Source organism: Hippoglossus hippoglossus, chromosome 8 (genome assembly GCF_009819705.1).
Source record: "Hippoglossus hippoglossus isolate fHipHip1 chromosome 8, fHipHip1.pri, whole genome shotgun sequence".
NCBI lineage: Eukaryota > Metazoa > Chordata > Actinopteri > Pleuronectiformes > Pleuronectidae > Hippoglossus > Hippoglossus hippoglossus.
This window is the reverse complement of record NC_047158.1, coordinates 12,505,983-12,529,933: the sequence shown is the minus strand read 5'-3', so window position 1 is coordinate 12,529,933 and position 23,951 is coordinate 12,505,983. Positions and strand designations below refer to the sequence as shown.

General features: G+C 44.3%; 2 protein-coding genes across 3 annotated transcripts in view; one reads left to right on the top strand and one right to left on the bottom strand.

The window, feature by feature from the left end:
• The window catches only part of coro7 (coronin 7), a 100,570-nt gene that overhangs the window by 51,496 nt on the left and 25,123 nt on the right, over positions 1–23,951 (top strand). The gene's annotated exons all lie outside the window — the stretch shown is intronic.
• Positions 708–23,801, bottom strand: vasnb (vasorin b). Its single transcript, XM_034593638.1, has 3 exons — positions 23,519–23,801; positions 16,566–16,627; positions 708–4,620 (listed from the first exon to the last, which is right to left on the bottom strand). Exon 3 carries the CDS (start codon positions 4,611–4,613, stop codon positions 2,532–2,534), a length of 2,082 nt encoding a protein of 693 aa, XP_034449529.1. The 5' UTR covers positions 4,614–4,620; positions 16,566–16,627; positions 23,519–23,801; the 3' UTR covers positions 708–2,531.

The window sequence follows — 23,951 nt, the reverse complement described above, 5'->3', positions numbered from 1 at the left end:
TTTGTTTGTGCCCACAGGGTGTAAATTCCCATTAACCAAGATGGTTTTGATTGGTGCCAATAGTTTAATAGAGCTTGAAACATTTGACTATTATTCACATCAGCTTACAATTTATTATAATCGGCATACCACTTGGTAATGTTACGCCCTACAGGGACGGCAATGTTGGTCCCTCGGTCGTTTGGTTTACCACTTTGGCCCAGACTGAAATATCTCAAAAACTATTTGTGGAATTGCCATGAGCAGTCAGCATGTTAGCAGGCTGATATCAGTATTGAGCTCAAAGCACAGGCTCTCAGTGTAGCAAGCTTGGCTGTAGACTCTCTAGAGTCTTGTTATTACACTGTAGAGACAACTGAGAGACATTTGGTGTCTGATATATGCTCACATTTATGTCCATAAAGAGATTTGACACTGTATTGTATTGAAAGCTATTTCACACAACAAAAGCACATGTCCAGTTTACACACACACTACTGTCTTTAATACCCAGCATAATTACACCTGCATTCATACCGGGGCACCCTCCTTTTTAACTTTTCCGGACTCCCCCTCCCTGTGATCTCTCCCCTCACACCGTTGAGTGATGGCTTAAAAGGGAAGGGAAGTTAATGGCAAACATAATACCCCTCTTGCCTGTCAATCTAATCCTTCCTCTCAAAGAAGAAAGGTGGAAACTACCAAAAAAAAGAACATGGTCTGTTTTATTTTTGGATATTCATTTAATGATAATATCACTTTTTGTACAAATAAGTTCACATAATTAAAAAAACATTGAATGACAAGAAACGCTTCCCAAAATAAACAGGGAAAAATTAACAATCACATCGAAAATACTTTTGGTTATCTTCAATGTATTCTATATTACAGACAAATATTCCAGTTGCATTGGTTGATTGTTTCTTGTGTGGATTCCCAAGGCATCTTGTCAGCACCAAACTCCTAATGGTGGAAATACTACAACAGTAACTTAACAGACATTCACAGATGTGTCTTTGGTGTGTTTGTCTATAGGCAGAGTTGTTCGGAGCTTAAAGTACTCCTTGGCATGCAGGCTCATAAATGGGGTGACTGAAAGTAACCTGATGTCTGCAGGTCTTTGCTCAAGCCCCAACATGTACCCAAATGATCACAGATGTTATCAGACCAACACACTCACTCTCTTCTTCCACTTTGCAAGTCTCATTGTCTTCTACACAGCAATATAAACACTCTGTTGTGCCTCTGGCCTTTCATAGTCTGGTTAGGTGCAAGGAAGCAAAACTGGGACTCTTCTTGCCAAGGAGAAATTGTGCACAGCATTATGCCGAGCATGCTATTTTTACTCAAGAGAAACACAATACACAACCACTACTTGCTTTGCTTGTTGTGGGTCAGGTCGAATACTATGTTGTACGTGAATTGTGATTGAGGGTGAAAAAACTGAGTTTCCCTTGAAGGGAATATAAAGAATAAATAAAGTCTTTTAAGTTATCTTTTTCTGTGGTGTTGTTGCACGAGTGTTAACTGTAATTGACGTGAGTTTTAAACTATAGGTATGATTCAGTGCAACAGTGAAACAGAATGGGTTCAGTCAACTGCTTCCCGGTGTGTACCTTTTGTAATCCTGCTTACCTTCTCCCTTTGTGGTGGTGAAGCAGGCTGAGGGCTTCAGAATGGAGAGGGGGGATTTAGTCTTGAGTCTGTCCAGACTCACATCTACTTAGACTGTCTGACATTCTGGGGCAAAGCCCTTTGATTGACTTTGCTGGTACCAAACGCGTTTTAATCTTCAAAGATTTTAATCTGCTGTTTTGTCTGTTAGTCACAAGAGGTGGGGGTGGAGGATATGAAGGGATGTTAACACAATGTTGCACAATAAAAAATACAACAAAGACACAGGTATAAAAAAAATACATACAAAAAAACCCAACAAAAACCAAAAGTTTTAGAGCCAAATAAAGTAACACAAGCACCAGCTATTTACTCTGCACATCTTAACTTGGTCTAAAAGGTCATTCACAGCAAGCACTGATCTCTTTGGGGTAGTACTGAGGAGTTACAACATGCAGCAGAAAGAATTGCTGATGGTGCTTAGCTAGACGATTGTTATGGGGAGAAGGCAGCAAAAACCCATTTCAGTGCACACTCCCTTATGAATAACATGGAGGGCATGGGGTCACTATGTCCCTTAACCCAAGTTTTCAGCCAAAGACAGCACATCATCAGTTCTAGCACCATAGCTTGAAAGCTGAGAGGTTGCCAGTCCAGCAGTGTGAGTGAAGAAATACCATTGAAGCAGAATGCAGCATGTAAATGGAGTAGAGGCAATTTCAATGCTTTTGATGTCCAAAAATGTTTTTGAATTTGTTTAATGTCTACTTAGACAAACAGAAAGCATTGAGTTAAATATATGTCCAGTTTCTCCTTTGCTGGTTGGCTTACTGTGTCCTCCACATTCACAGCAGTTGCTGCTCTCTGTGTTTCACCAGGGGGAAAACAGAGCTGAAGAATGAAAATCTCCTTTAAGTTAGAGTAGTCAAAGCCACATGTCAAAAGTAGGAAGGCTTGTGTGTGGACATATTGTTATTTGATGTACAGTGATCCTGTAGTAGCAACACCTCATATTCCAGATTTCCATTTTGAACAGCAGGTTCAGGGATCATAGTTTGGGGCTGTTTTTGAGGCAGTGCCCCATTGTCCAAACCAGCCTTAACTCCATCCAACTGTAGCTGGGAAGGCTCACAGTCTAGCTCCAAGTGGCCCTTTGCCCTCTTTCTACGAAGATAGCATACTACTCCCAGTGCTACTGCTATCAGTACCAGCAATAGCAAGATGGCAACTGCAGGCACAATCATAGTAGTCAGTCTTGGGTCAGTAATCCGTGCATCAGGGCTGCTGATGATTTCAGGGGCTGTATGGGCCTCAGTGCATACACTGTCTGTGCCACTAGGTGCACCTAGTGGACTGGCACACACAGTGTAAGTGGAGTTGGGCCTCAGGCCTCTGAGTCTGTACTCTGGGAAGGATGCAGGCAGGCTGAGTTGAATTGGCCTGCGGTCTGGTCCAGAGAGATTGCGGTAGGTTAGGCGAATTCCACGGATGTAAGGACGCATTTCAATGTAGCGGTGAAGGTCCACCAGGATTGAAGTTGCTGTTACTTCATGTGAGCTAATGTCTGCTTCATCTGCACTCACAGTTGCCATGGGGATTCCAGCTTCAGGTGGTGACGGTGGGTGATAGTTTTGGACTTCACAATACAAACCAGAAGTGCCATGTGGACAGGTACACTCTACCTGACCATATTGGTCTATACGACAAGTACCCCCATTCAGACAGGTGTTAGAAGGACAAAAATGCTGATCCTCTCCTAGGTCCATGCTGCTGCTGCTGGGGGATGCAGGAACAGGGGGCAGGGGAGGGTCATTATCTTTGTCTGTGGGTTCATCACTAGCCCTAGGGATTGGAGCAGCTTCAGTAGTACTTGGAAAGGTGGTGATAATTGCAGGCTGGATAGTAGTAGTTTTGACAGTACTAGTGGTGACTGTAGTTGTGGTAGGACAGCCAAAATCCCTGTGGTCCAGTCTCTCCAATACCTTCCCGGCATTGATAGGTGGGAAATGGCAGCGGGTTTCCTCTGTTCTCTGAAGGGTGATGCTCTGGGCTCTAAGCCATTTTGGGAACCACTCTAAGTCACAAAGGCAGTTGAAGGGGTTCTCTGCCACTGTAAGCTTTCTGAGGTGGGGGAAGAGCTGGGAGAACTCTTCAGGGAGACCCTGCACACTCAGGCTGCTGATGTCCAACTCCTGAAGCTCACCAAGGTTCTGCAGGTCCTGAACTTTAAGAGGACCCATCGGGTTCTCTGCCAGACTGAGGTGAATCAGCCCTAGGGTCTCCTTTAGCACAGCGGGGAAGGAGTCAATTTGGTTTCCTGAAATGTCCAGTTCATGGAGGTTCTTCAGACTACCAATGAGCTCCTTATCCAGGCTGGTAAGCCCCACACCACCCAGTTTGAGTGATTCCAGGTTTGGGGTCTGGAGGTCTGAGGGACCCAAGGTGTGTAAGACATTAAAGCGAAGGTCCAGCAGCAGCAGATGAGGCATTGAGAGAGCAGGCAGGGATGTCAACTGGTTGCCCTGTATTTTGAGTTCCAGCAAGTGCTGCAAGCGGTTAAAAGCTGCAGGGTGAATGGTCTTGATAAGGTTACTATACAAATAAAGACGCTCAAGCAGTTCCATACCCTGGAAGCATTCCTCTGAAATGTGGGTGATCTGGTTGGATGACAAATCCAGGTTTTTCAAAGAGGTCAAAGGTTCAAACACCCTATCAGGAATTTCAGTCAGTTTATTTTGACTGAGGTCTAGCATTTCCAGGTTCTCCATACCATCAAAGTCCTTAGATGTCATGCCTTCAATGCCATTGGCAAAGAGATAGAGACTATTTGTGAATGAGGGCACTCCTTTGGGAATGGTAGAGGAACGTCTCTGAAAACACAAGATGGACTCTGGTGTGGAACAGGTGCAGTCCTTTGGGCAGTCGCTGGACAAGATGCAATCAGGGATAGTGAGGAGGAGTAGAAAGGGCACCAGTTGAGTCATATAGACCTTCATGGTACAGACTCTGTCTCGCTCCATGCTCAGCCTAAAAAAAGAGAACATATATATATATTGTTAGTAACTTACATTAGTCAGAGAAATATACAAGTTTTGACAGATTGTAAATGGGATAAAACAGTACTACACATAATATTACTATTTTCTGTCACTTTTGTGGAACATGTTTAGTTTTGGGAGCATCCTGCTGTTGCATCAAGAAATGAGATGGATTCACCACAATGTCAAATTTCTTTCCAAACCAGCCTGGATCAGCTATTGTGTGGTTCTACAGCTTGTGGTTCTTAAGAGTATTTCATGGAGGGAGATTACTATCAAAGGTTTAATTATGCATAGCCAGTGATCAAAGGGGGTCTTTTGTCACAAGGCCTCTCAAACAATGGGGCTGCAGTCATGACCTCATGCTTCAGAGGAAAAATTGACATATTGGTATCCTGCCTCACTTTTCTGACTAAAAGGGTGCCACATTCTTCCTGCTATGATCTGTGTAACAGAGAGCACTGTGGGATTTTAATTCCATTATTTTCTTCTGTAATGATCCTACAGATGCAGAATGTGTGCATGCGTGTCAGCAATATGCCACCGTTATTTACTGCACACGCTCTGTGGTTGTGGTGGGGGCACAGTTAACTGTTCCACCTATGTTTATAACAGATTCCATAGATTATGAAACAAACACATATGAGCAAATTTATCTCGGTTTGGACGGTGCACCAAACTGAAAACACAGCGTCACTTTGTACGCTTTTCTGTCTCGCAAGCGCTACTGAAACAGTGAAAAGCTCTGCACACACTCTCTAAATGTTGCACCCTAAACACTGCTCTGGTCTCTCCAGTTTCATATAACCATACCGTGTCAGTTTTGTGTGGCTGTGTGTCTGCCGTGCTGCACGTGGCCATGCATCTGTGGATGATTTACTGTGCAGCGTTCTAAACTTGGAGAGGAGCTCCTCTGAGAGCCTGGTGCTGCTTCCCTGACCATGGAGCAATGCAGACAACACACTTATATGTCAATTTGCATATTGATGGTCAAACAAGTGTCTTAAATACCGTAAAATGAATGAAATATACAGAAACTACATTTTCTGTTGCTGTCAATCCTATTTTACTGGACTGTCAACAATGTACTTAAAATGGCTTAAAAGTAGGGAAGGGATGATGGAATGAGGAAGGTGAGAGGAATGAGGGAAGATAAAGAAGAAAGTAGTTACGGCAGTTTATCATCCTCTGCTATCAACTCAAGTGAGACGGCCTTGGGGGGGGAAGAGACAACATCTCTTTCTGTTGACCATTTCTCTTCTTTTGACAGCTTGTGGTTTTCTCTTATCTTACTCATCAGGGTTTTGTGCTTAATCCTTAACCAGAGGCACCCTGGTGTGCTTTGTCTGAATCTGCAAAAAAAACCAATTCTAGGTGTCCTGAAATTACTTCTGTTCATATCATAGTTTAAGTTTAATGTATCTCCAAACCTGACTTTTTGAACATTTACGACACCCGACAGAAACAGAATGCTGGTGGGCTAATTTTAGGGCCTTAAATGGTGCAGTTGTTGATGTCTGCACTGCGCAAATACCTGAATGATACGCCAAGTATGTGTGACTTACAATTTTACACCGATGCAGCACACACAGAGAGAACATTCTGTTCTTGCAGTGCTAAGGTTGTGGCCTGTTACCCCATAAATGTCAAAGAAATTGAAATGTTCTTTTCTTCTGAAGTTACAGCAGTAATTATATTTTTCTTATCAACTGTGCATATTATTAGCTTTTCAGGGATTGAAGTAGTATGTAGAAGAACACTATAAATAAATAATATGTTGCTGTATGTTTTTCGTTCACTCACAGGTATCAGTGCCACAGAAATCCATTCAAGCCAGTAACAGTAGCATCAGAGACGACTCTCTCTCTGCTTCAGCTCTTTCCTTTCACTGTTTAATGAAACATTTTCTTTACAAAAAAAAATCCCTGCCTCGAATGTCAGAACTTGGAGAGGAGATCAAGGGTTTTATTTTTGAGGGGGGGGGATATCATCTCATCACGCCACGGCTATGGCATTTATTTTCCTTCTCTTTCAGCATACTTTTCTTTCCGGTCCTCCTTTTTGCAACCTCCTTGGAAAGATTCCCTGATGTCTTATTTTCCCTTCTCCTGTGTATACACTAAGAGCCAAATTCTTTTAAAATAGTCACGCAGGAAAAAGTAGGCTTCATTACGGGACTCATGAATGATGGAGGTGCAGATGGGATTGAGAAAAGGAAGGACTGAAAGCAAGACTGCTGTGCTGCATGGGTGTACAGAACAAAATAAGGCAAACAAAGGGATCTCGTAAGATAAACAGGTGATGAAGGGGATTTAGAGATTCAAGAAACAGCTTGAGCTCTTACAGATGGTTTTAGGTTTTTATATCATGGCTGTGTGTGGGAAGCTGCATCTCAATTTTAATGCAGGATACTGTGTACGTGTGAGCGCACGTCTCTTTCTATGGTCGTGAAGACAAATTATCTGTGTCTTAACTCCGAAAATCCAATCTCATTCCTTCCGGTGATAAAGAAACCTACATTTGGTACAGTACATCAGGGCCAGAGAGGTATAAGGGTCCAGTGCTAGAACATATAACAACATCAAGGCACACATGAGAGGAGAGTGAGCTCTGCAGATAGAATGAAATATTTGTCTTAGAAGTTCAACGTGGAGTTTCTACCATAGCTCCCCGGGGCAGATTGTTTATTTGAGTGTGCCTCATTCCAACCTAGGCCAGCACATCTGATAACCCAGTGGAGGAGAAACCGTTGATGGGGAGGGGTTCAGACGGTGCATACTGCCAGATCGTAGATAAACCGGAGCTTGATAGGTTAGATTCTCCTGTTTTCTTGCTTTTTGGATTGCAAGTGACTTGTGCGGGTCTTATCAGTTTGTAAGATAAGGTGCAAACGTGGCGTCACCACAGAGTGGATCCACAGTGTACTGTGGTGCTGTGTGACTCCTGACTTGTGTGGCTGCAACTTAAAAGTTTTGAAGTGAGTGGAGGTGGGCGGCCTGGAGAGAGAGATAGTAGAAAGACAGGCTTGTCATCCTGCACAAGGAGCAGTACCCCCTCCTCCTTCTTGAGTTGTAATTTCCTTTTCTCTCCCCTGCGTGCTTGTTGAGACATTCCTGAGACAGGCAGCAGCTGAGTTTGAAAAAGTAAACTGGTCCGTCTCATTGACTTGGTATTCAGAGATTAACAGGAAGTTTTTCTGGGTATATAAACAGATTATATATTGGATGAATGATTGCACTGCTTATGAGACGGGGAGTAAAAATGTCTTTGTGCCCAGTTCTGTTATGTAATAATTGTTCCTACATCTGTGTTTTCTTTATGCTCGAGTCGAGGTTTGTGGGTTGTATTAGTATTGAAACATGTTGACTGATGCAGAATCACCCGAGCGTCAGAGAGTGATGTGAAAATATGAAGAAATGAGCGGAGAAGGTCTTTTGCGCAACACTAAGTGAAATCCATGGTCAGGCCCTTGAAAAGAAATATTAAAGAGGCAGAAGGAAGAAAAGATTTTTTTTCCTCTCTGTCAGCTCTCTTCTTATCCCACTTTTTTTTTTTTTTTCTCCTTTTCAAGATGAAGAGGAAAAGAAAACACGAGCAGGGGAACAGCAGAGACAAAAGCAGGTTTCTGTCAGCGGGGGCAGAGGGGTGGAGAGGTGGATAAGACCTGGCTTTGGGAGGGTGAAGTGGGCTTCGGCAATTAAATCCCGGCAGGCCGAGCGTCAAGAGCCCTTATCTTCAGAGCTGAAGGCCAACACTGAGGGCCAGTGAAGGGTACAAGAGGGAGTAGAAATTGTGGTGTGTGTGTGCGTGTGGGGAGGAGCCGCAGGTCAGTGTGCACTTGCATAATTCAGCAGACCGAGCCAGAGACGACAGGGGGGGGTCACAGTAAGGGGATAAGGCTGTACACTACAGAGTACATATTCTCATTAAAGAGGCCCCCTTCTCTTCTGGGACTTTATCTTCTTAAGCAACTAGGCTTGCGAAACGTGCATTAAAGTATGATCTACAGTGTTGTAGGTCTGACGACTCGGTTCACGAGGGCACACTGCTAACATATATTACTCTAGCAGCTCCCCGTGCAGATTTACTGCAGTGGCTCAGGAACATTAATTCATATTGGCTGTAAATGATAACTTCGGCACCCAGAGAATTACTGGTGATGACGGCTGATGTGGCCCCTCTGACCCCCTCCTCTCTCCCATGTCCCCTTTTGCCCTCTCTGTGTTTGCCCCTTTTCAAATCCGCAACCTCATGAGAAGACAAAGAACCAAAGGAGTGAGTGTTACAAACGCTACTTCCACCCCCTGTCTATGTCAGCACCATACATGCCACAGTTTGAGCCAGTTACCCACAATCCTGCTGGGTTTTCCATCAACATTGACAAAGGGGTCATTTGGAAAGGAAAAACAATAGTTGTGTGGAATATGTGAGGATAAAGAGATTACTTAAAGAGACGAGCAGGAGGGAAAGCTACATGTTTGTGCAGACAGCAGAAACATGCAAAGTATGTTTTTGAAAATGTCAGCCGTGCTAACGCAAGACTGCTGGTATGCGTGGGATGTTTTGAAGTATTTGTTTATGGCATGAGCTAATGTCGCTAATGTTTTACCTTAGATATGCAAACAGAATGGAACAAACAAAGCAAAGCGTGTTTAGAGCCGAAAACGTGACGAGTAATAGAACACTTGAATCAACATTCTCATCCTTTCACTGGTTTTAACTGCATAGCGTTTGTTCATTCAAGTATAAGTTCTACAATATGAATTCTCTTAATTTTGAAGGTAGGATGTCTTCATTCTGAAAATAAATCTGATTAAACAAAAGCAAATGGCTTTTTCCTTTTTTAAACTGTCACAGTAAATAATACAAAATATTTACGTAAAGTCAGAAACAACTTTCCATACATAGAGACGATATCCCAAAATACACTCCACTAACAGTGCACTCACATCAAGGTCAATCAAGCAGACGGAATACAAACACAGACAGGGGAGAGAAGGACATGCGGAATGATAGTTTTACTACATCTGTCACTTGCAATACTCATCTTGAAGCCACAATATCATTGCAATGCTTTGTAGTGGTATTAGTGGCCATGGTCGTTTTACAATGTGCTGTACAAACAAAGCTTTCCAACTGATTTCAGCCTCGCCACAAGGATCCACTCTGTAATACCCACATGCATCGTACACATCACCACCGCCTTTGCTGATTGATGTCAGAGTGTTGTAGTTGCAATTAACGCAAACAACCACTTAACCCGCAGGTTCCTTTCACGTTGCCTCTTTATTACAGACTTGACCTCTTTTTCCCTATGTCCTTCTCTCTTTCCATGCTCCCATGTTGTGCATGTCTGGGTGAGTAGCAAAGCAGCTCATTAATGGTGTGAAAGGCGGCTCTTTTTACCTCAGGATTTATACCATTAGAGCCTGCAGCTGGAAGACTTAAAACAGAACATAATATACGGTCCGAGCGTGAATGGGCGGGTAATGGCATTGTAAAACCCACAAAAACTGTGTATATCCCAGGGATATGGGACAACTCTTTAATTACTGATTTTGTGATCCAAGTCAATAGTTACATTTTGGCGCTTCTGTTTACTTATCGTGTACAAAAGAACTATGTTTGATTGTACAATATTAACACAAAAGCCGTAAGGAGGAACCTGAAAGCCATATCAATCATTGCTCTGTCTAGTTCATCTTGTCAGATAGCATCAGTCTAAAGGCCCATGAACCAGTGAACCGGCGACCGACTCCTTGAGGTCAGAGGTCAGCCTTGGATTAGTGTTTCCCTTGCTGCTCAGTATTCTGTGTCCTCTGTTGTAACTGTGGCGCAGACAACACAGATAACAGGCGCTGTTAAACACGGCCCACACCCAGCTCCAGTTTCAAAGACGTTCACCTGAAGCTAAATGGTCCTCGTCTCCACAACAGGTGCTTTTCCAGGCTCCTCCGGGGCAACATGAAACCCAAAACCTCTGGAGTGTGTCTAAGTAAATGATGCGACCTGTGCCAAAGCTGAAGCCTCAGCCGGCTGCAGACTCCAGCCTCAAGAGTACAGAGCAGGCGAGAGGAGAAAGGAAGCAGGCGGAGTTGGGCGGCCGGGCAGCCAAACCAGACCAGACCAGAGCTGGGCTCTGCAACAGCATGTCTGACGTCTGGCCTCCTCTGAGCATTAGAGCACAGAGGTCAAGCACTCCGAGTTCCAAAAGGAAACATGGACAATTTCCTTTTTGTTTCATTGCTGAAGGACATGACGGATGGTGCTGTAGATGCTAGACTTGATTTTATTTTTATAAAGGCACTTTACAGGATGCCCTGCCCGAGGTACAATCTCTCTTCTTCTCTTGCTCTCTTTCTCTCAGCCCACAGATAGTTTACTATCGTTTTTCTCAGCAGAGCGATGTCTCAACACTGATACATGCGTCTTTCATCAGAGCACCCAGCCCTGTGACCTACTGGGACTGATAATCAGTCGGGGTCACAGTCATGTTTCCTTAATAGGAAAAAGATCTTCATCACAGAACTCTCACATTACAGAAACACAAAGGATTTCAGTGCTTGACAACCTAGTCTTTCATCAGTTTTCTTATTTCTCTGTGGTGTTTGAATCCACAGCTTTTGTCAGTGCCATGTGCAAAAAACAATGGATCAGTCACAACCCAGTGGCATAAAAACAACAAACAACAATTCTTACCCACTCTGTCTTCGTTTCTCTCCTTCTCTATTCTGGAAGACACAGCAGTAAACCACACAATTGCAGAAGTCAGGATCCGATGAGTCCAAAAAGCACCACATCACAAAGACACACTAAATACGGCATCCTTGGACTCTCGCTAATCTTTGACTTCTGCCTTCCTATCCCGTGCATGACTGTCCTCGCCTCGTCCCTTGTGCTGTCTGGACAACCAAAAGCAAGCTGGTCTCAGCCACAAAGAAGTCTCCTGAGACATTCTTCAAAACGCCCCAGTGAGCTTGGTGGGGACAGGAACATTTTCATGCACTGTGTGCTTGTGGTTTTAAGTGGCTGGATGGACCAGTTTTATCAGTCAGCTGTGCTCACACTCCAACGTTCTGGCTTGATTGACATTCATTCCAGCTCTAAACACAACTGCAGTGCTACTCCAGGTCGTTCCCTACTATCATAAGGTGCAGCACCTTCGACAAAAACCCTGCTGAGAGTTCCCTCTAACCATCTTCTTCTTGATGTATTAAAAGAACAGGTAATGGGCCACAACCTTTCTTCCAACAGAGCTGTGTAAGAGTTAAAACTGGAGCAGAACTGAATCCGAGCTTTTGTATGAGTCAGACGGCAGGCAGCCACACTGACTGCCTGGCAGCCCGACTGTCTTTGTTAGACAAACAGAGTCACACGCACTTAATGAGGTAACACTCGCACAATATCCGTCCACCTGTCTGCTCATCTGTCAGCACGGCTTCAATGTCTTACCTCACCCTTTAAACATATTGACGTTACATCGTATCTAAGGATACATTTACCTGAACTGACAGTCGTCCACTTGCATTTCTGTACAAGCACTGATGCTAAATTTCAACATACAGTCCAGCAGCTAACAAGTGACACGTTTGACACATCACACAAGTAACACCCCCCCTGTTGGCTGTGTCAATCATGCGCCCTCTCCTCCCCTTGCTCTTCTGCTCACCTCTTTTCTTTCTCTCAGGTTTGTTCATGTAGCTGTTGAGAGTATGACTGGAATCTGATGATGGCCTGTCTCCTCCGCCTGCCACAACAGCCCTGCGGGGTCTTGTGGCAACAGTGTTGCTGTCAAAGTGTTTATTAGGCTTGTGAAAGCTCAAGGCTAAAGTAAGGGGTCGGTAAGCAGAAGCTCGGAGCAGTGCTAATTCTGACGGTTAAACAACGTGTTTACCTTGGTAAATTACAGTAGCACCGTATTGGAAACTTGGAGAAGACTTATACAAACTCCCACTTCATTCGCTTGGAGCATATTTTTGATTGGACTAAGCAAATATTCAATGTTCAAACAATTATAAGGTTGAAAACCTCTCGATGCACCTACTCTTGGTGTAAGGTGTAGTTGATGTCCTAAGTACTGGAAAGGCAGTTTGATGTCCCTAAAGACCTTTTTCACATATTTTGTCACAGCAGGAAATGCAGAGATGGAAAAAAAATAATGAATCAGATAGAACATGTTGGCTTATTTAAGTTAGCCACCTCACTTTCAGGGTCCCACTACTTTTCATGCTCTTGGTGGGGTTTTACTGCGACACCAGAACTGTGCATGGCTGTGATCGGATCACCTGAGACGCACGTTAATATCAAGTCTGAACAGAGCGATGTGCGTTTTATTGTGTGACATGTCAACATGTCGGCTGTGAAAAGGGCACAATGGTCATTAAAAGATGTTTGTTATGTCTGGTAGAGGAAGGAAGCAAGTAATTTATTGATAAGTGGATTGACAAATGATCTACACTTAAGTATGGTTTGAGTCACGTCCATATTCAGCTCGTGACATTGAGTGTTGTAAAACAAGTATCACAACCTTCATTTTAAGACCTGCTTTTCAGCCTCCCTCCCTCTTTTACCATTTTTACCGTCATTCTTCCCTGCAGGCTTTTCTCCCTAAAAAAAAAAAAACACCTCAGACATGTGCCTCACACACGGGATAAATCTGGGCCGTAGATCACTGGTACAGATAAGGTTGTCACTTTGGAATTTATTGTGAAACTGTGTTGGTACCATGCCAGTGCTGAGGAGGTTGGCTCTGATTTTGTCCCAAACATTGACATGCTTCTCCTCCATGGCCTCAGGTGCCCTGTGATTATGACCTGAACAAAGACATGCTGACGTATTTATTACAGTATTATTATGACAGCCTTTTATTCAGAGTGCCTTCTTAGACACATGTCTGATGTGTTCAATTGTGTCACCCACTTTTATCTTTTCGAATGCTGACTAACAGCATATATATAGCCTATGAGGATGTGTAGTTTAGTATCACGGCCTACAAATAATGAATTCAATTGAAATAATTTATGATCCCGACTCTGAAGTAAATCTGACATGCCTCTGGGTGAGGCGATCCAAAAGAATTCTCAGCGAAATGACACTGAGCCTATGCCAACCCCTGATTAAACAGGTGAACCCAACCACAATGACAACTGTTGAGACATCAGTCAGCAACAGTCTATTAAGACATCCACCCTGACCCTCAACACAACAATTTGCCTGCAGCAGGTGTGCAGAGATTCCTCGTATTCAGCACAAACAGGGCAAGAGTGAAGGAAGTGGGGACCTATGACTCCATCTCCAACCTTTGTGAGGATTTGCCAGATAGAAAGAGAAATACTCTAAACAATCTAAAAATTCACTCCAGGCCTGTTTTTCAAGGACCATGGCACTTTTTTCCAAGTTTAGGCTCTTAAACAACAGATTATATATCCGTCAAGTTGTTTTTTTGCCTAATGCTGCAAAAAAAAATGAATGGTCACCAATGGATGCATGTAATGGTAAAGAAAACACAAATAACTCTAAATAACTCAGCTGCAGGGTTTGCATAGTAATGAATGCGATGTAAATTAAATGTGATTTGCATTATTCGAGATGAACATGCAAAAACCACTGATGCCTTCACACTGACGACTGAATGAGGACAAAGAGGGTTCCTCTGTGTGGTTTCGAGGAAGCCTAGTTCTGTGTGTTCGTAATACGGGAGGTGTGTGTCCGTGTGTATGTGCTCCATGGGCTAGTCACGCTGTCGTATACAGAGAGCCTGAGACGACTTAACATACTGCCGCGCAGACAGAGAGAGAGGAAGCGAGGGTGAGACAGTGATGGCTGGTTGTTATAGCAGTGAATTACCATTGGTCTGAATAAAGAATAGCTTGTTTGTGTGCATCAAACGCATCTGTTCAGACTGTCATCAAGTGAGCAGATTCCTGAGCCGACCTGTTAGTCCGCACAATGCCTACCTGTGTGTACACATATGTACTATTTGTGTGTGTGCGGTGTGCATGTGCGGTGTACGTGCAGTAGAGTAGAACAATATCACGGAACACCCTTGTTTGCTGTTCTTTGTCCCCTTTAACATAATAAACTGACATTCGTATACACTTGTTGTTGTGTTGGGCCGTCTAGAAGTTTAACACACAGCTACGGTGCACAGCCATTCCAAATCAAAGCCAATATTTGGTGTGTTAAGTTTTACTTTATTTTTTAAATGCACTCATGTAGGTGTGGCATGGATGTGTTGTCGGCAGGTAAAACACACTCAGGTTGACAGATTGTGCTGTAATTCGAGGCAGTGAATGCAAGCTTTGATGTTGAAACCCCAGCATTAAGGCAGACGCAGAGCCAGTATGCATATTGTTATTCAAGCATTGTCTGCATGGCAAATATATTAAAGCAAGCAAGCACACACACACACACACACACACACACACACACACACACACACACACACACACACACACACACACACACACACACACACACACACACACACACACACCTTGAACAAACCCCTTCACCTGAGGAATGTGTGTTAGGACCAAAAACTCAACCCCAGAAAGGGAGCTCCGCACCGCCGCCACTCTCTCCTCCTCCTCCTCCTCCTCCTCCTCCTCCTCCTCCTCCTCCTCCTCCCAGTGTCCCTGAGGAGCAGTGGGCTGCCCAGAGACAGAGAGGTGGAGGAGTGTGTGTCTGTCTCTCTCTCTCTACCAGCCTACTGTCACAGCTCATTGGCAACTAGCACAACACAGGAAGGAGGCAGGACAGAGAGTGTGGGGTCAGAAAGGAGTCGGGGTGTCAAGTTGAACAACCAGACCTCAGCACATACAGTGTATCAATTCATAAGTATTTTGTTTTTGTTTTTCAAGCAATGCATTACAAATGTATCTCTTAAAAAAAAAAAGAGACTTTGGCAACTGTAAGTGATCAATGCAGAAAATTGTAAATATTGAAGCTGACCACCATCAAAAACTTTATTGCTGCAAATGCATTCCATAAAAGGACCAACAACTATTTGTTCAGCCACCAATAATTAGCCTTCCCTACGGTATGCGTCTCTTAGAGAGATGGCCTCATTAGATGACGAATACTTTGTAACGAAACTCAGTAACGTCCTAAAGCAGCAGAGCACTGTAGATTTTATTAAATAATACTACATCTTGCATTCGTTCCGGACTATTTTCGGCAGTGGCTGAATTTACATTTGCCGCTCTAGTGAGTATTTATGGCAACAGGAATGCGTATATGGGATTGACTCTAAATAAACTAGTGCCCCTGGTTGTGGTCACGACGAAACATGTCACCCAGTGCAACAATGTGATGCAATCATGTGTTTTCAAATACTCTTTGGAGAACAATGGAGCTTTATGTCATTGACGGATAATCTACATCAGACTTTGTAAACAGAAGATACTCCATATGAATTCAAGATGAATTCATAGATATACAGTATACAGGGTGGCACACACTGAGGAGTCTACCTCCTGCCCACCTCTGCCACAGCTCCATAACTTCAGTCTGAACCTCCTCCATTCTCTCTTTTCCTTTTCCCTCCTGTCTGGAGTCCCACACAGCCTCACTGTATCTAGTAAATGCTGCGTGCGTGTGCGTGTGTTAGTTAAGAGAGCTGCTCTTGTTCTCCTGCCAGTCTCGTTAAGAGGCTCAGAGTTGTGTGAAAGGACCCTATTGAGGAAGCAGGGTGTTACAGTTAACACAGTGAGGACCGCCAACAGCGTGCGGTCGGGGGTTTCTCTCTGTGCAATTATTCAAAGGACTGTATTATTATGACAAGTGTCAAAAACACATTGTTTTCCCATGTAATCTATGGTGCGCTGTGTTTTGTGTTGTGATGAAAACTATTTCTGTTGTTTGTATCATGGTAGCTGACCACATCTTATTCATAACGACCAATAAAACTGTCAGATTTCATGTAATGCTCACCCAGTGAAGAAGCGTTCTCCTCTACTCCCGCTCCACTGTCCTTGATCTGACGTCTCCCTTCCCTGCAAATAAAACAACAGTTGTACCTGTTAGCTTAATTTGTTGAAATGTTCTCCCCGCCCACTTATTTGGAATCCAGCCCCCTGTCATACATAGTTAATGGCCCACAAGCGGGACAGGAAGCTTTTTTCCTCTTAATTGGTCGGATTCCAGCTGTGTGCGGGAGCGTGCTGAGCGCTGTGTGGCAGCGCAGTAGAATGACAGAGCGGGAGGGGAAGAATGCAGGCCGACCACTCTCCGCTCTGTCAGCTCCTTGTCCTGCGGTATCGGCCCATCAGCTGTGGGCCCAATGTTTTTGTGTGCGCCGAGCAGTGACTTGAGCGTGACACAAGACAGTCACTTTTTTGTTATGGCCCCTATACGTTGTACTTAGTTTACTGCACGTGTGCTGTGTGGTATGAGCAGCGAGATTCGGTCAGTTTCGCCCTCTTTGGCGGCTGATGAATGAGGTATTGTCTCAGGAGGGAATCAAAGGTCATTCAGGTTAGGATAATATTTACTGACGTGGCCTGCAAAGACTAAAATGTGGCTACATATGATGATTTAATTAAAATTACAGAGAAGATATCAGGTTTTTCCGATACTTATTTCCATTTTGGATCCGTGCCTGTGCTTCTTTTCCTCGTGTTTGAATCAGGTGTGTGCGTTTGAAGTGTGTGTTGGCCCTGTGGCACAGGCCCCAACAGCTTTTATTTAACTGATCTTCGGCTGGCACGGCCCAGATTGCCCTCGCTGTTTGAGTGACAGCGTCTCATATTTCACTACCACAGAATTACGTGGGTATGTGTTCATGCATAAGTTTGTGTGTGTGTGTTGCGTTGTGTAAATACATTGTTTACGAATACTGAATGCTATTTTCAAACGTGATTATGGGATCTCAAATATGAATTGTTTTTTCGGAAATCCCAAACACAGACGTTCTGCCAAGAGCAGCTTCCATATTTCTTTCTAATAGCTCACTACTTTAGGGTTTATCATTGATTTAAAGCACACAAAGCATGGAAGATGATTTGCTGAGACGCAAAACATTATTTTCTAGCTTTTTCTCTCCCTTTTGCACAGCACAGACGGTTAATTGTTTGCACTGGATATACTCGTCTCACTCTCCCAGTACATTTCCAACTAAGTGCTCTTTTTATGCCATATTTCATATACCTAAGCTCTGAGTCAGGGTGTGGAGGCGGAGACCAGAACGTGGATGACTACCACGCCACATGCGGCATTCCATTATGTAACACCTGAAACCTCACGTCATGTTCAAAGAGCGTTGTTTGCATCTGAAATGAACCTGTTACAGTCCAGGGGCTGTTTGGCTCGAAGCTACGGCCACTCTCTGCATCATGTATGTTTATTTGCCTGAGTGTTTCACCCTGCTGCACAGAGGTGTTTGTGCATATTGTCATTTGTGTGCTCACTGTGAGTTTTTGTCGATTATTTGCATACCTAATCGTGTTTACCTGCACAGGGACAGAGTAAATGCAGGGGTGAGTGTGACCAACTTGTGTGTAGCTATTGTTTTTGCGCTGACCTTGCCGCGCGGTTAGTTTCCCGAGGTCACTGTGTCTCCCTCTCAGACGGTCCCCTGGCTCCACTGTAAATATTTAGCTTTCAAAGTGGAACTCAGCACCCGAAATAGATGCAAATCATCTTTACCGCGAGGCTTCTTGAACAACCTCAGTACTTTTCTTCAAGACAAAACTGCTGACAACAATATTCCTGCTTTGGTATGCATGAATACCCCAGACTGCCTCTTCCAGATCTTTCCACGAGACATTTGGTCTTTAATTTGTGCAGACTGAGCACTGCCAGAACACTGGTATCTTTTAACCTGCCAGTATGTTTTCTCTCTTTTGACAATTATTGGTTTATATTCATATTTATTCTCTTTTGAAGGAGCTATTTTTGTCTGCCATACCCTCATTCCCTTTTTTTTTAGAGCTCTGATTCCTTTCATCCTTTCTGCCCACTATAATTTTCTTTCTTCTTCTGCGTTCATCTGTTGAACATAAATATCGCCTCACCCTCCTCCTCCTCTTCCTCTCTTTCTCCTTTTCTCTTTGTGTCACTCCCTTTCCCTCATTCCCCATCTGGTGTAATCTCTTCCAAGGCCAAACAGTCTGCAGTTAATGCCAGAACCACTTTGTAGAGCCATCATCTAAAACTGCCAACAATTTGTCCAAATCATGGCTCTCAACATCAGCCCCAATCCTGAACCTGTTGAAGAAGATGCTTTATGAGTCACTGTGGATCTGCTGCCTCAGTCGGTAGTTTAAGTGACACTCAGATGCCTCTCGTATAATCCGGTGACAAGCCGTGACTTGTGGCACTGTAACAACCGCTCGCCTGTTGATTGCAGCGTTGAGTGATTGAGAGTTTGGCTTGATACGCGGTGTCACATGCAGGCATCTGCACGTACACATGCACAGATTTGCCCTCTCGTGCTGCCCCTTGTGCTCTCGCGGCGTGGACAGCAGCAGATAACGACACTATCTGCTGTCCTCCAGCCGCGACGGAAATAGACATTAAGAAAAAAGGGCACGAGAGAACAACTAACTGACGTAATGGAGGACTGCGAGTACGTGTAGGCGAGTACGTTTGTAAGGAGTGCGTCTGAATGTCACCACTCTCAACAAGGTCTCAGGACACACACAAACCCAAAGGTACACACTTCGCCTTCACTCTGCTCTTATCCTTCGATCCATGTTGGGTGGAACATTACGAGTTAATGTTCATCTCACTGGTTGTTTGTGTAATTTTCATTAGTCATTGATAGCTTGTGGTTAAACATTATACTTTATTCTCAAAGGGAGATCTGTCTTCGCTAATTCTGGTTTTGGTCAAATAGTGTAGGTGTGTGTGAGTGTGTATGCGCGTGTGCCCTTGCTTTGCTCTTGCCCACTAAGATCTAGTTCAAGGCTCATTTCCTAATTACAGTGCTGGGCTGAGGTAATTACAACCTAAGATTAAGAGCAGTTTCTCTTTTTTTTATGGGCTCACTGAAATGCAGCAATTTGTGGTGGCTTTCTGGGATGAGCATCCTCCCTCTCATCCCCTCCCTCTCTCTCTCTCTTATTCTCCATCTGTGTCTCTCACTCTGCGTCTCTCCCTCCATTTACTTCACTGGAGTCAGTTTAGGAATTTGGGGGATTGTTTTTGGCTTATGCAGATTTTCTAACCAGAGTGAGGAGGTTAAGAAAATACCAAGAGTTTAATTTAATAAAAAGAGTCGTTTCTTTCATGTTGTGACTGATCCAAAGGATAATCTGCTTCAGGAGACAGACAAACCAGCAAGTGTGTTTCTGTGTGTGTGGATCTGGATGTGGATGTGGACATGGACGACGGCAGTTATTTGGGGTTTGCGCTCAAAGCTGGGGCACTCCAAAGCCTTCAGCTCCCTTCGCATGTGTGTGTATATTTATGCAAGGTTTTGAAGTGGTTCTTCTGAACGCATCATTTGGCTGCATCGGCGAGCTCTTCCTCAATTTAGCTTGGCAGGGAAGCAGGCTGGGGTTTGCCTCGACATACCGCTGGGTCAGCATTGAAGTGTGAGGCTGAGGGCTTTTGAAGCTGGGGTTTTATATAAGACGCCTCTTCGACAGAGCAACACCGGCCCTTGGTTGTCAACCAGGGAACGCGCTGCCCCCCCCCCCCCCCCCCAGATGTGCATCACCTGAGGAGGGGACACACGGAGGCCTTCTAATCTGACAGAAGAGGGATTGGTACATCTTGAATTCTTGTTTGCTTCATGTTGCCTTGAGGAAAACAGACACACGCTCACATTCACTCACCAATTCAAACTTTCTGCCCTGTCGAAACCCCCCCCCCCCCCTCTCTTTCTGCCGGCTTTGAGAGTGCCCCACTCTTGTCCTCCACCCCTACCTCCACCTCCCTATATCCCTTCTCCCTTCCCCCGGGTCTCCTCGCCTCAGCACCTGACTTTTAACCCTCTAATCCCTTGGATGCACTGGGTAAGATGCTTCAGTCACTGCCCCTAATTGGTGTAAAACTGAGCTTCGGTGGTACTAGGCAGGATGTGAAAATCCCCTTACTCTTTGCAGTTCAGAGACAGAGGAGTTGCAACTTTCAGTGTGAACTTTATTGTGTTAATAAATTTACAGGCACCACAAGCTGCTGTGAAATGTCCGGCAGATCTTTCAGTCAACAACCGTCACCAACAGATACAGACATCAGAGCTCTTTTCCTCCCGAGTTCTTTGGCAGGGATAATGAAATGCCTGCTTTTATTTAGTAAAAAACAAAAAACGGATGAAAGTACAGACTGACACGATGTCCGTAACCGGATCCTGGTTGGGTAGTGTGGTTTTAACGTCACTGTCACGGCGGTGTGACAGTAGGCCTGTGCTTAATTGTTTAAATTGGGTTTTATGACAGAGGGCTCCTTCGCCTTTCCGTCCACAGACCAACATTTAACTGGAAGAAATGTCCCGTGGGGGAGCGGTAATCCACCCAGCGTGCACATGTGTCCCGCTTAGTGCTCACACCATCATGCACAATTGCACATTTTATCGTCAAAGTGCCGCCATGTGTTGTGCAGCAATTTTGATCAGCTGTCGACTTTAGCTTTACATCACAAGTGAAAGAAGAACTTTGATGCAAACCTCGTTTTTCCTTTCTCTCCGTCTCAGACTTGTTTCAGTCTCTCTCTCTCTCAGCAGTGAGAAGTCTGGGAGGGTCAACAAGTCACTGTACAAACACAACAGTCGGCCGTACGGACAGAGAAAACACTGGAGCAGCGAACACTACAGCTTCATCGTCTCTAGAAAATAACCTCATTGGCACCACTTCTGCCCACAACTCATCTCTTGTACTATAAGTGTTGCAATCCATGCAACGTAGTAGCCTGAAATTTCTCCACAATAATGATGGATAATTGACCTCCTGGGGCTGCTCAGCTGTGACTGGCGGACTAATATAAACCAATTACAACCATTATACACTGTCAATGACACGGTAGCTTCTCCTGTGGCATAATGACAGTCTGTGAGGAAACACATGGCGAGGAAACCAGTGTAGGGGTTAATAGCAGGATGATTGGAGTAATTCACGTCGCCTGTTTTGCCCCCGGGGAAGAGTAGGTCGATTTTCCGTGCCTGTTTATGGAGCCACGTAAAAAGATGCTAATCTGGCTGAAGAACGGGAAGGATTGTGGTCAGAAGACTGTTCTTTCATGAAATAAGCCTCTCATTCAAAAAGCGGATATATATAATTTGTCATAATCTGGTTATATTTTAATTTTCCAGTTGTGTCTTGGGGCTACTGTGTCTTTCGCGTAATAAATTAAAATTAAATTTCCCCGTTATTACATTTTGTGTTAACACAAAGATATTATATCTTTAACAGGGATTAGTGGGATCCAGTTTCTGTGGTTATCAGCCCAGCAAATAAATATTTCATTCAACACTTGAGTTTAAAGACCGACACTTTTAAAGCTCCTCGGTGATAAAGTATCAGATGAAGCTACTTTTTTAATGATACCTCTCAGAGAAAAAGTTTTATTATATGGCACGGTATCTGCACAATATTAAGATGAGGTGGTGTTGTCTGAAAAAGAACAAATGCTCTGACAGGGATTTGTATTTTTAACTTTGTAGAATAGAGACGTGTCTGAACACGTCGTGTCCTGTCACTTTATTGGATGTTCGTTTATTGGTGAAACTCACTTTGAGTTTTTCAGATGTTTGACCTCGTGGAATCATTTCATATCAGTAGCAGCTGTTGATGGACGTCTTTGATACTTCAGTGTATCGCCCATCACGCTTATAACTGAAAGTTGGCCGCCGGTACAAAGCTGACAAAGCTGAAACTTGTCATCTACCCCATGAATTCAAGATCGGCTGATGTTGTCAGCAGTTTTGAAACCACATCAAGTCAGTGCATTACTAAGAATCAGCCTTGGAAATGTCACTTATCTTTGCTCAACTTCCTTTCCTCAGCAGTTTTTGCTTTTAAAGCAGCGATGCACCAAAACTGTTTTATCAAAATAAACAGCACTGCCTCCACTTGTCTCCAGGTATAATACAGTCAAACCATTGTCAAGATGATCCTGTTTTGACCTCATGCTGCTAACATAACAAATGCGTTGACTTTTCATTATCTGACCTCTCTGACCGCCCGTGGAACAACCACGCTTGTGTCTTATTGAACTTTCCGCTGTGGGACTTTTCCCCCGTGTGGCTCCAGGAGCAGCCGTCCTCTGTGGTGGAGGCGGCTCGGTGCGGTCTAGACTTTCGGCTCGGCCTCTGCAGGCTGTACGGCGTCCTGCGGTCCGACACCAGCCCGCCTCATTACAGCCCAGAGGAGTCCTTTTACGCACCGCGCACACGCTCCACGTTTTACGCATTTCATAAACACTGACAAACTTTACTTTTATTGTGAGTCATTGGTGATGTGAGGCATCAGCGGCGCCCGCACAGCCAATAAAACCTGTTGCATCCAATATGTCAGTGGTGCAGAGTATTGATTTGCAGTTAAAACTCCCCAAAACAAATGTAGACATCTGCAAAACGTCTTATTACAGTAACACTCTGCCCTTTGAAAGCATTAAAATGTGTTTTCAACTGTATCAACTTGCTGCTGAGCCAAAACAGAAAGTGTCTGTTTGAGTTTTCGTTGAGGGAGTTGTCAGGATACACAAACACAACTTCCACGAGCAGCACCGGTCTTTAAACGAAGACAGAAACTCCACGAATTGAAGCTTATTTTTAAATATATGAGGGAAATGATTTTGCTCATCGGTGCATTCACGTGTTTCCAAAGCAAATCAACCTATAGTTCGTCAACACATCTCCCTTGACGCGTCTTTACGCACGGTTCGCTCCTGTTGCACGTGTTAAATCCCGAATCATTTATAAACCAGGAGCAGGACTTCCTTACCCTGAACTTCGAAGAGGTAAAGTTGGGAGCGCAGTCAGTCGCGCATATGTCTTTATCCAAGCGGAGCAGTTCGCCGAAATAACTCCAGAGTCTTCGTAGGTTTCCCCCGAATATGCGCTCTCTGTCTCTCTCTCTCTCTCTCTAACAAGAAAGGAAAAAAAGCTCTCAAACGTACACGGTCCTCATCAAATCCTCGGGAGAGAGGTACACCGACCTCCACGTCCAGGAATGCGCTCGAGTGCTGCCTCCCCGGACAAAAAGCGCTTTATTGGTGAGCACAGAGGAGAGTTTGAAGCGCAGGGATGGGAGGAGCGAGGCGCGGCGCACAGCGGCGGAGCGCGCTCCTGCACAGAGCTGCACACAACTCACCTTGCAGCCTTGGCTGAGCGCTGAACCACAGACATGCTGGTCTCGCTAGATCGTTAATGCCTAC

Coding starts and splice junctions, on each gene's coding strand:
- vasnb (XM_034593638.1), bottom strand. CDS start 4,613: ATGGAGCGAGACAGAGTCTGTACCATGAAGGTCTATATGACTCAACTG.